Source organism: Lipotes vexillifer, unplaced genomic scaffold (assembly GCF_000442215.2).
Source record: "Lipotes vexillifer unplaced genomic scaffold, Lipotes_vexillifer_v1.1 scaffold200, whole genome shotgun sequence".
Lineage (NCBI taxonomy): Eukaryota > Metazoa > Chordata > Mammalia > Artiodactyla > Lipotidae > Lipotes > Lipotes vexillifer.
In genome coordinates, this window is record NW_006790475.1 from 876,779 (window position 1) to 889,607 (window position 12,829).

Sequence of the window (12,829 nt, forward strand, 5' to 3'; positions counted from 1 at the left end):
GAGATATGGGAACATATGTGTATGTATAACTGATTCACTTTGTTATAAAGCAGAAACTAACACACCATTGTAAAGCAATTATACCCCAATAAAGATGTCAAAAAAAAAAGAATATTTTGCAGATCAGAAGCTTAATAAGTATAAAATTCCAAAGTAGAGAGACAACTTCCCTTGGCTGGCTTCATTCCTGCCTCAGTGGCCAAGTTCACAGGTGACACATCACATACCTTTTCTCTCAGCAGACATCGATCATGGATGGTTGACAAGTATCTATAGTGAATTTTAATCAATTGATCTAAATCCTTGGCTTCTTCGACTTGATGTTGAAACTCCAGCCCTGTACTGTGAAGAATCTTGAAAGATGACAAATTTAATCAATAGGTTTTTTTCTTTGAGAACTAATGTGCCACACACAAAACTTTGTTACTGACCTCTTCTACATTCACTTGCACAGGGAGGGAATATGCCTCACCCTAGACTAACAGACTGCTCCTGTGTGGAGGGGCAAGTATATGAACTGTATAGGATATGCATTGATTTTTTAAAAAAAGTCACCAGATAAATTGAATTTATATGTTTTAATAAATTCCACTGCTTACATAATGGTCTTTCTTTAAAAGGAACATAACTGTACTTCAAGTAGAAAACAAAAAACAAATTAAACAAAAACTTAACTACCGTGGTAGAGAGTAAATGGTAAATTACCATTTACTCTCAACAATTAAGGGCTTAAGGTTGGCCCTCTGAAGGCCACTAATGCATGGGAAACAGAGAGCACCTCTGCCATGTGTATTATGTATAAAACACAGGCTTCAAAGGCCCACTTCATCCAAACAAAAGTGGGTTCTTAGAACCTATCTACCAGAATGACTACAAATTCTTTTTTAGCAACCATTACAATCCCAATGAGTACTGTCCTCGAATAACACTGCTACTGTTCAAATATCTGAACTCCTCTTCAGAAGTTCATCTAGAACTGGTTTTACTGTTTTTTTTTTTTTTTTGTGGTACGCGGGCCGGGGCACGAACCCGTGTCCCCTGCATCGGCAGGCAGACTCTCAACCACTGTGCCACCAGGGAAGCCCTAGAACTGGTTTTAATATGTGTAAGAAAAGCAGTTTTATTTACTCTACGAGTTACTTCTTATATTTAAGAAAAAATATATAATCTGGCTGCATTTTCCTCCTTACACCCCATACTAGCCTGACAGATTTGTTTTTAGGCTTCCATTACAAAAAATTGAAGCCATTTGCCAGGGACAGCCCTGTTCCCACTGCTGACATTTAAAGGACTACGTGGCAAGTTCTGATGGCAAGTCCAAAAGAGGAGCTCTGGGTGTGTCATCCCAAGGGGTCACTAGACAGGAGAGACACAGTGTCTGGATACATGTGCTCTGGCATGTTTTAAAAAACACTTCCCCCTGCTGTCATGTTATTTTATGATCAAGTTTTTAGTATGTGCTATCTTCACATTTACAGTCTATAAGTATTTTGTGTGCTTGTTTCTATTTATAAATATATTACAAGTAATTCTCCACGAACAGATGTATACATGGTGACAGAACTGAGTGGATGGACAGACACGAACCCTGGTCATGATGTAGTTGTGTAAGCTGTTCACAAAGTGCATGAGCTTCACTCTTAAGAGGAACATACGATGAATCTGCTGTCTTACTGGCTCCTTCTGTGGTCCAAAATTAGCAGCTGTGTCTTGTCCACCTAAGAGTCCTTCAAGTTGTGGTTTTTCAGCAGGACTAGCTAGTTCTGTAAAGGAACGAAGAGGAGAGGGGGTGGGAAGAGCATCCACTCAGACCCCACCTGCACCACTGCACAGAGCAGGACTTGCAATGGTGTGGTCCTCGGCCCTGTAAAGGGCACTCGGCTGGATGCACAGCAGGGACCCCATCCTCCCTATCTGGAAGGTGAAGCAGTTAAAGCTGCCATATCACCTTCATTATCACTGCCATCAAAAATATAAAAACAAAGTCCCATTAACTTGTCATTAAAACTTTTTCACATTACCTAAGAATTTTTATTCTGGCTAAATTCCTAATTTAGTTATTGCATTTCAGATTAACTGTACTCATTCAGGGAAGTTAATTCTGATGCCTGTAAAGCTATGGCCATAAATACATATCATTTTGGCACTTGTGTATATATAAAAAATGACCTAAGACTACCAATCTTTTTTTCAGTGCTAAAATTAAATTATAATTTATCTGTTGAAAACAAATCTTACCACCAAACAGTAAAACATCCAGACTATATTTTGCCCATTTTATTTGCAGTAAGAGAAGAAACACCTGATTATAAATTTTTTGACATTCCAAACTTATAACAATGTCCACAGGCCATGGGACCTATGAAAACAAAAACAGAAAATTAGAATAGAAAGTAACCTATTACTCATATGTATCAATTTTTTTTTTTTTTGGCTGTGCCGCACAGTATGTGGGATCTTAGTTCCCCGACCAGGGATCGAACCCGCACCCCCTACATTGGAAGTGCAGAATCTTAACCACTGGACCACCAGGGAAGTCCCTTGTATGCCTTAATTTTAATAGAAAATGCTCTTAGAGTATCAGCACATACCTTATAGCTCAGGGTCAGACCATCTAAGATATGAACAGGGAGTTTCTTCTTCGCTGTGTCAACATTTTCAAAAGATATAGATAGACTAGATAAAGAAACATAAGTTTTAGTTATTTAGCACTTTGAGTTATTTAATTTATATATTCCAAAAAGACATTTCATAAAAGGAATGCAGATATTCCATATTTTTCTAAGCATATATTCCAGAATAGAAATCAGGTTTTAGAAATAAAGAAGGGGGGCAAAATTTTTAAATAATGGGTTTAGCTATAAAAAAGAAGATACTTATAGTAAATTACTTAGGAAAAAAGACAAAGTCAGGGAAGGTTAACTGTATTTGGCAGGTGCCTAGTCCTGGTAGAGTTCAGTAAGAGGCTCAGGAGACGGACACTCTGTTGGGGGTGGCAGGAGAGAGGGTGGGGAGAGACAGAGAGACAGAGAGAGAGAGGGAGAGGGAGTGTGTGTGTGTGTGTGTGTGTGTCTGGTGGCGGGAGAGGCTGTTCTCACCCTGGAGAGCAGGCATATGCAAGTGTGTGGGCAAGAATGGGGTCTGAAAGAGAGAGTGGCATGTACATATATACACTACCAAGTGTGAAACCGATAGCTGGTGGGAGGCAGCCGCATAGCATAGGGAGATCAGCTCAGTGCTTTGTGACCGCCTGGAGGGGTGAGATAGGGAGGGTGGGAGGGAGGGAGGCATAGGAGGGAAGAGATATGGGGTATATGTATGTGCATGGCTGATTCACTTTGTGATGGGGCAGAAACTAACACACCATTGTAAAGCAATTATACTCCAATAAAGATGTTAAAAAAACAAACAAAAAAAGAATGGGGTCTGCTTCTAAAGCAAAGGTGTCACACATGGCTTCATCCACTCTTGCCCAACTAGTCTGACTGTGACTCTCAATAGAATGCAGCTACCATAGGGCATGGAAATGTTCCTGAGCCAGGCACTTATTTCCTTCACTCCTCAGAGTAGTTCTGTCACTGTGCTGAGAAAGGACGTGACTCTCCCAGGATACAGAGGCACCTATGACGATGCCTGGATGCAGCCCACGGAAGGTTAACTTGAAGGCCAAGGCAGGAGTTAGCCTTACAACCAGAGATGTAAGGGTCGGTGTGTGATTTACGAGTTTAGCCAATTCGTTCCATGTCACAGACTAGTCAGAATTTTTTTAGCTTGTAAGTCTGTTACACGTGCATCTACCAAGTACTTAGTAGGTACCTACTGAATACCTTGTCAAGTGCTGCACTAAGCAGGTGATAAAAAGTCAATCCTCCCCCACTCCAGGGGCTCATAGCCCAGAGCATACAAAACGTGCAGTCACCCTCCAGTCACCAAGCCAGGGGGGCAGAGCTTTGGAGGAGTGCAGACAACTGCTGGCCATGCCCATGGGAGAGCAGCTAACTCAGGTTAACTGGAGGGTGCAGACATGTGAAGGCTCCTGGGGGAGAGAGTACAGCTCTCGGGGAAAACAGAAATGTCCCAAATCCCTGAAGTGGGAAGTATGGTGGAGAAGGTGATGTGTCTATCTCTGTGTGCACAAGAAGCGAGGTGGGGAGCCAGACAGTGAAAAGCTCTCTCTCTCAGGAGAAGCTTGGCCCATCTGCTCCGAGTTGCCAAGCAGCCGGAGTGTGCGTGGGGGTGGGGTGGCTAGCGTCACGTGTGGCCCTGGAGGGCCAAGTGGAAGGGAGAGACGCCGAGACAGCTGGTTAGCAGGCGGCAGGGAGGTGTTCTCCACTGAGCGCTGAAGGGCATGGGGAATGTCATCCAGGAGGCAGAACCGAGGGACCAGGGTATGCGGGGGCCGGCAGAGAGGAAGGAATCTAAGGTGAGCTACACTGGGCACTGGGATGAACAGTGGTCCCATCCAGAAGAAACAAAGGGCTGAGAAAACGATGAAGCTCAGTTTCGGACACATGGCATCTGAGGAAAGTCATGAGGCGCTGGTTGTGCAGACACCTGGGCTAAAGGTACTGACCTGCAGGTCACTAGCGGTCGCTGAAGCCATCGACATGGAATGAAGGTGCCCCAGGCAGGAGAGCGAGAAGCTATGCTAAGGGTGGGCGGAGGGCAAGGGGGTCACAAGGAGGATGCAGAAGGAGCACCAGTGACAAGGGAGGGGTATGGGCAGGGCAGGGGAGCCTGGAATCGGGAAGGAGACCTGTGGGTGCAGACTCAGGGAGCCTGAGGGCACAGACAGGCACCTAGAACACATGGAAGCCATAGGAGAAGGGGTCCCAATGGGGTGGCGCATTTGTCCTGAGTTAATCTATGAGTGGGAATCTCAATAAAAATATCACCAATGTTTTTGTTTTTGTTTTGGTGGATGGAGCTAGACAAGATGATAAAGTACATTTGTTAAAATAAATAAGAATAGCCAGGAAAACCCTATTAATAAAACAGAACACTACTGGCATGTGAATAAACAGAACAATGAAATAGGATGGAAAATTCAGAGAGAGACCCAATGCATATAACTCAAGCGCATATGAAAATTTAATGATAAAGGGGTATCAAATAAATGGGGAAAGGTGGATTTTTTTTTTTAAAGAAATAAGTGATGGCAACCAATCAGTCATTTGGAAAAAAGATAAAACTGGATCTATTTCTCATGTTTTTTAGCTGAATAAATTCCAAATGGATCAACACCTAAATGTAAAAAAAATCCATTCAAGCATTAAAAGAAAACATGGGTGAATTTCTTTATACACTTGGATACAGTAAAACTTTCTTAACTATCACTTAAAATTCAGAAGTAATAAGAAAAAAGATACATTATAAAACTAAAAAATATCTTCATGACAAAACAAGAAATTGTTATACCATAAGCAAAACAAAAAGACAAATGCCAAACTGGGAAACCTATAAAAAGAGCTTCTAGGGAATTCCCTGGCAGTCCAGTGGTCAGGACGCTACACTTCCACTGCAGGGGGCGTGGGTTTGACCCCTGGTTGGGGAACTAAGATCCCACAAGCCGCGTGGCACAGCCAAAAAAAAAAAAAAAGAGCTTCTAAAAATGGAGAGGATGAAGGCCAACAACTTGATACTGACAGAAATAGTGGCAAAAGATACGGGAGAGTTCACTTTTAAACAAATGCAAAAATAAGCATATGAAAAGATAACTACGCTCACATGGAAAATGTAAATTAAAACTACACTGAGACATCATTTTTCATTATCAGACTGGCAGAAATCCGAAAGTCTGACAACATATTCTGTTGGTGAGGCTGTGGAGAAAGCCTCATTGCTGGTGGGAATTAGAAAAAATACGGCCTTTATGAAGAGGAATTTGGTAACAGCTAGCAGAGTTACACAGGTGTTTACCCTTTTACCTGGCAATCCCATTCTAGAAAAATACTCCAAAGTTACACTGGCAAAAATAAGAAGTGAAATGCACAAGACCAGTCACTGCATACATACATCGCAGAAGAACAGAATCCATGTGTCCACCAACAGGACACCTGGTTGAATGAACACAATCAGCTGTAAAGTACTGAGGACAAGCTCTCTAGCCTGCAATGCAGTGGGTCTGGGATGTATTATCTACTTAAGAAAAGTTAAGCAGGTGTTACAGAGTGCACACTGTGTGCTTCCTTTTCTGTAACACGTGAGGAGAAAAAGGAATATGTACACATACGGTTTTGGTTCCAAAAAATAAACACTGGAAGGATAAAATAAAATAAAATCTATAAAAAAGGTTAAGAGGAAAGGGAGAAAATGGACAAGAAGAGGAACAGAAGCCAGAGCTCCCTAAAAGTAATTCCGTTATCAATGATTTTAACTTAAGAAATATATAGCTGTTTTATACAATTAAAAAACAAAATGGAATCAAGAAAAATAAAAATGAAGTGATTCCTAAAAGTAGAAAATAAAACAAATGAACCCAGCCCTATATTAGTGGTATAATCACATTGAGAATTGTTCCAGGTGACCCTGAAATACAGGATTCTGATGACTTGAAAGTATAGGAAGAGAATATAGTCACAAGCATGTTTTAAACTCTCAGTGGGCTTGTTGCTGTTATTGTTACTTTGGAACTATTATGATTTGTTATAGAATAAATATACTAAATATGTTCATGAGTTAGTAAGCACTCAAGGGAAGATACAAAAGAAAATCAAAAAAGTGAAATCCTGTAATCATTAATACATACTGGAAATATCAATATGAGCTTATGATTCATCTTCCTCTTTCTACATATTTCCTAGCTCCATCCACTGAGTGAGCCCAGAAGTACTGAAAATCCAGTATAGACGAACACTCTGGGACACAGACCAAGGGCTTTTAAAGCCACAGAACAGACAGGACCAGTGCTCCTGGAAGAGGTGCAGAGCCTGGGGCAGGAAGTGTACAGGATGAGTCCGGACATCCAGTCCTGAAAGCAAAGATGCTCTCCAAGATTACTAGAGTCAAGTGAAGGAGTTCCATCTGGGTAAAGATGGGACAGTCTGAGCAAGAAAAAAGGAATAACTGTAATAGATTGAAACATACTAAAAATAACAAAATTCCTGAGTTTCTACTGATAGTGAAAAATATAACCTTAACCTTCCCTGGCCCCACCTTGGGATTACTAGGCACTAATTCCTTACTACGAAAAGAATCTAGCGGTTACCCTGCTTTTACTAATCATATAATTGATGAAAATTCTTCTTTTATGGAATCATCAAAGGTAACACATGACATAAATAAAAGGAATTATTTTATCTACTACTATGTAGTAGACTGTCAGTAACCTGGTATGGCTGTGAGGAAAACAATGTCCTAAGTGGCATGTAATAAATGTTATTATCATTATTACTTTTCAAGGGCCACTGAGGGAGCCAAGAAAGGTAGCCAAGCAAGGACACGGAAGGACAAGGAAAAAGGACCAACAAGCAGGGTGGAAAATGAGCCTCGGTTATACAAAGATTTAATGGCATCAACCCACAGACCTGGCCCAGCTGCTCAGCAGGCCGACTGACAGGGAGGAGGGAAGGTGAGTTCCCTAGCTGGGGATAAACCAGTATAACAGCTTGAAAACAGGCAACCCTGTCTGTGAAAAGTGGTGGAATCTATCTCCCCTCTAACTGGGCTGGCCTCTGATTTGGTCTGTGGTGGAAGTAAGGGTCTGTGAGGTGAGGCCTGCAGCTCAGGTCTTGGCCAGTGCCAAGGGCTCTGCTCTCACTCTCAGAACACCGCCTGTGACATCACAATGAAGGCTGGTGCAGCCGGCTGGAGGGCAAGGCGTGGGGCAGGAAGGCGGTCAGTATGGACTCCAGCCATGTGAGTAAGGCCATCAGACCCTGAGAGACCACACAGTGCCATCGCACATCTCCTCTCATTCAGTGGGCAAGTCGCTCCTGTCTCAGCTTTTTTTTTCCTCTCAAAATATTTATTTATTTGGCTGTGTCGGGTCTTAGTCGTAGCATGTGGGATCTTTGCTGTGGCATGCGGGATGTTTTTCGTTATGGCAAATGAACTATTAGTTGCGGTATGTGGGATCTAGTTCCCTGACCAGGGATCGAACCTGGGCTCCCTGCACTGGGCGCATGGAGTCTTACCCACTGGACCACCAGGGAAGTCCCTGCCTCAGTTTTCTAATGTGTAAAATAACATTAGTAAAACTCATAGGGGTTGGTGTGAGGATTAAATAAGATAACATATAAAAGAGAAGAGTTCGTGACACATGGATTATCTTATAATATTTAAAATAAAAGGTCCTCCCATATTTTACCGTGAACTGTCTTCAGGATAACGCTGTCCTACTGCTTCTTGAAGCTGGACATTAAGAAAAGACACATTCTGCCAGGTTTCCTTTTCTCTTATTTTATCAAAAATTGACGTGTAGAAGTCATACATGGTATCTCCCCCTTCCATTAAGAAGAAATTCCTCATGGCCTGCAAATACTCAACCAACCTGAATGAAGAGAAAATAAGTGGCAGAAAGATCTTAGGCTCATAAGATAGGATTCTTGATCAGGATCAGGTATTGTACACCATCATTTTTAGTGAAACGGGTTTACACTGTACATTTACTAAAATTAGAAATACTAATACATCTTAAAGATTTTCAAAAATAAAAACAGCATATGGTTTACTTTTAATAATCAGAAAGAAGTTATTTTTCTACAACATTGAAGAAAATTTGGCAAAGTCACAAAAGTGTAATAAAAATAGTTAATTCAAATCTACTATTCATGATGAATTTCCACTGTTAATATGTAGGGTATTTCTTCCCAGTCTTTTTTCCGTTCATTAAAAAAAATAGTTCCTACCATATTATATATCCTATTTTTTAAGATTTAAGAAACTTTACATTATTTAAAACTCTGTATAAACATAATTTGTATGAACTTTACAAAGTTCATACATGGAAATGAATATGCCATATTTTAATATGGATGTTCATATTTATGGATATGCCACAATTTAAAGAACCAGTCATCCATTAATAAGTAATTTCATGTTTTTTCTCCGATAGCAAACTTTGTGACAAGCATTTTTGTGTAACAAGCTTTTTCTGTATTTCATTTGGGATAAATTCTCAGAAACAAATTTCACAATAAAGTTAAGAAAACACTGATGGTCTACTGATCCTCTCAAAAGAAAACTGTTTATTGCATATCCATTCCCTACTCTAATAAAAATTAGCTTGAAATCTAGGTTTAAAAATAACTTCAGCTATTCTTAAAGTACAATAAACTACCGACTACCTCCCAAATGAAACCACTCCTCATACCTGTAATCTTTTTTTAGAGTTCGCATGAGGTTTCCACAGCAATCTAGATACTGCTTGTCAATATGAGGATAGAGGCAAGATCTCAGCGTTAATTCAAAAGTCTGGCAAGTCACAGATTCTGATGATCTATCCACACTTATGTCTCCACCAGCAAACTTCTCATGAAAGTCACTCTGTTCCAAATACAACCTTTAATATAAAAATATAAGTCTTCTTTTTAAGAGTTGCTGTCAACAGAATTCTCTTTCTAAAAAAAGACATCAATTCTATTTTTGTCTTTTAATGGAGGTACAGCTGATTTACAATATTATACAAGTTTCAGGTGTACAACATAGCGATTCACAATTTCTAAAGGTTATACGCTATAGTTATTATAAAATATTGGCATATTCCCTGTGCTGTACAATATATCCTTGTAGCTTATTTCTTTTATACATAGTAATTTGTTACCTCTTAATTCCTCACCCCTATCTTGCCCCTCCCCCTTCCCTCTCCCCACTGGTAAACCAATATTTTGTTCTTTATATCTGTCAGTCTGTTTCTTTTTTGTCATATTCACCAGTTTCTTGTATTTTTTATTTTTAAAATAAATTTATTTATTTGTTGGCTACGCTGGGTCTTCGTTGCTGCGCACGGGCTTTCTCTAGTTGCAGCAAGCGGGCGCTACTCTTCATTGCGGTGCACAGGCTTCTCATCGCGGTGGCTTCTCTTGTTGCGGAGCGTGGGCTCTAGGCACTTGGGCTTCAGTAGCTGTGGCACACAGGCTCAGTAGTTGTGGCTCATGGGCTTAGCTGCTCTGCAGCATGTGGGATCTTCCTGGACCAGGGACTTAACCCATGTCCCCTGCACTGGCAGGTGGATTCTTAACCACTGACCCACCAGGGAAGCCCTGTATTTTTTAGATTTCCCATATAAGTGATATCATACATTATTTGTTTTTCTCCGTCTGACTTACTTCACTAAGCATAATACCCTCTAAGTCCATCCATATTGCTGCAAATGGCAGAATTTCATTCTTTTTAATGACTGAGTAGTATTCCACTGTATACATATACACCACATGTTCTTTATCCATTCATCTCAATAGAATTCTCTTAAAACTCTGGAGTCCCATATTTACCTTTAGTTGTAAAATTACCAACTATTATAGAAATAAAAATCTTTTTCCTCAAAGTATTCTTTGTGTGAAGCAGACCTTCACAGAGTTGCTTCTGCCTAATCAAGTACTGAGTAGGTCTTTCCAGCCATTAGGGTTGAAAGTAGTGAATGATGGCCATTAGACAATAAACAGGGTATTGTGTGGGTATTAATAATTTATTTCATTGGGGCAATTATCTAAAAGCCCCTAAGGGCCAAGATACATCGGGAGGGTCTGACTCAACATGTTCCAGGACCCCTAACTTCCATGAGCGTCTTCTGTATGAGTGACAGCACTGCCCATGGGCCTAGGGCTCATGACAATCTGTGGACTTTCACAAATAATAAGGAGGCTGAGTTATGTATCTGAAATAAGTGAACACAATATATTCTTGTATTTCATTCATTAGAAAGGAGAGGCCACAAAGGTTTCTACTGGAAAGCCCTACCTGGCAGAGATAAACAGTTACTAAATATTGCAGCACGGATTCTGCCATTTCAAACATTGAAAATCCTGCAGGTGTGTATCACCTTGCAAAATTAATCGCCAGCAGCGGATCATGAACATCATCCAGTTCAAGATGCCTCTCGGCAATGGACTGCATCTTAATGAGGGTCTCTCTGGTGGCCTGCTGCTCAGTGAGGGCCTGTGCAGTGGAGTCTTCTCCGTGTCGAAGACGAGACTGCACAGACTCCAGAAACAGGGTATACAGACTTTTTCTTTCTGCATCTGAAACATAAAGAAATGTGTAAGGTGAATTATGTTCTAGTAAATAACTAACATTAAGAAATACTAAGTAAACTTATCTAAATATATTATAGCCTGGTATTTTTCCTTTGGCCTATGAAGGTCTATCCCTGTTTTGTTACCCTTACAGTATAGTACCCTTAGTACAACTAAACATTTTTATAACCTCTGTTAGACAATTGCAAAGTTCATGGTTAAACATTCAAAGTATAAGCTAGTTTTTTTCTGAACAGAGTAACAGCTTAAGCAGGAAGCCTGAAAGTAAAGTTACCATTCTACTAGATAGCACTGTGATAACACTAATAGGAGTCATAATTACATTGGGAAAAACACTTTGAACAGTGGCCCTGGAAAGTTCTTTACGTTTTGTCATTCAGTTAAAAAGGAAACATTCCACAAAGTGAAAATATTACTTAAAGTAGATATAATAATTTAAACTAATTAACGTAACATTAAGATGATTTACAAACAAAACAACTAAGGTCACATCTATACCTCTCAAAGCCTTTTTAGTCAGTTGATAAAACCTTAAGTATACTGCTTAAATTACATCCAAAAAGACCAGAAATTATATCAAGATTTTCTCAAAATCTATGATCAAGTCTGAACCGCTCACCAACAAATTCCTATCTGCCAGAGTTCATGTCCTCAGGTGCCAAATTCTGCTCTGCATTAAGAAATACCAGAGAATTATTGTTAAAGGACCAGTCCTAAGGCATCAAGAATAAGTAAAATGCATGTGGAACGTATTATCACTGCCTTTCAAACACCGTGATAAAAGTTTCCAACGAGGACAATCTTTTTTCAGTCAGAGCAGCATGATCTATCAATTTGATCATGGTGATCACTTCCATGAAAATAAAAGGCTTTGATAATTTTCAAACTGCAAAATAATGACGTGTCTCAGAATGGCAAGCGTGAAGACTGGAGCAGCTGCTCCACCACTAAGGGGTTACCTCTGGCTGTGGCTTGGCACGTGGTGCTCTCCATGCATTGCAGGTTCTTCAGCAGCTGCATTGACTTGCCAGCCATTATGATCTGCTTAAGGACGGGTTTCAGGAAGGACACCATGGTGTGCTGCCTGCTGGAGGGCCCTTGATCACTGCCAGAACTCGCACTAGCGTTATCACTCATTTTTTCTTCGTTTTCTGTCTTTTCCGATACACTGTATAGCGTGTAAGTTGCATACCAAAAGTCTCTGTGATTTACCGGAACATTCTTGTTTCTACAGGGATTCAAAAGAATTTTACACTTTAACTTCTCTTCCTTAAAAACAACAGTATATCTATTCTAGCTTAGGCATGTTGTCCAAACATTCCAAAATACAGTAATATCAATTATTGGGAAAACAATATGCAATCTTTAGGTAAAATGGGACAGATGTTTTACCTGACTTCAGCTTAACATAGAAAAGTGGACAAATACTCTGAATGGCATAGGTAAAATCTAACTATGCAGAAAGTTTCCTGAATTGGAATTAAACAAAATATGATTAATTTGGTTCTCTTTAAAGGTACAATAAAAGTTTACCCATCTCCTCTGAAAGTAAACTCCAGAATTCCACATCTTTTTTTCCACAATTATTTCCACTGGACTTTTTTTTTTTTTTTTTTTTTTTTCTTTTGCGGCCC

General features: G+C 40.1%; 1 protein-coding gene across 2 annotated transcripts in view; it reads right to left on the reverse strand.

Moving 5' to 3' along the window:
• The window catches only part of TUBGCP5 (tubulin gamma complex component 5), a 58,794-nt gene that overhangs the window by 4,690 nt on the left and 41,275 nt on the right, over positions 1-12,829 (reverse strand). For both annotated transcript variants that reach the window (XM_007463767.1, XM_007463766.1), the window contains exons 13-20: positions 12,155-12,423; positions 10,982-11,180; positions 9,314-9,502; positions 8,309-8,491; positions 2,592-2,676; positions 2,239-2,359; positions 1,588-1,763; positions 228-353 (exon numbers count right to left, since the gene is read on the reverse strand). In XM_007463767.1, coding sequence (XP_007463829.1) covers positions 228-353; positions 1,588-1,763; positions 2,239-2,359; positions 2,592-2,676; positions 8,309-8,491; positions 9,314-9,502; positions 10,982-11,180; positions 12,155-12,423 — 1,348 coding nt within the window. The remainder of the gene's footprint in view (positions 1-227; positions 354-1,587; positions 1,764-2,238; positions 2,360-2,591; positions 2,677-8,308; positions 8,492-9,313; positions 9,503-10,981; positions 11,181-12,154; positions 12,424-12,829) is intronic.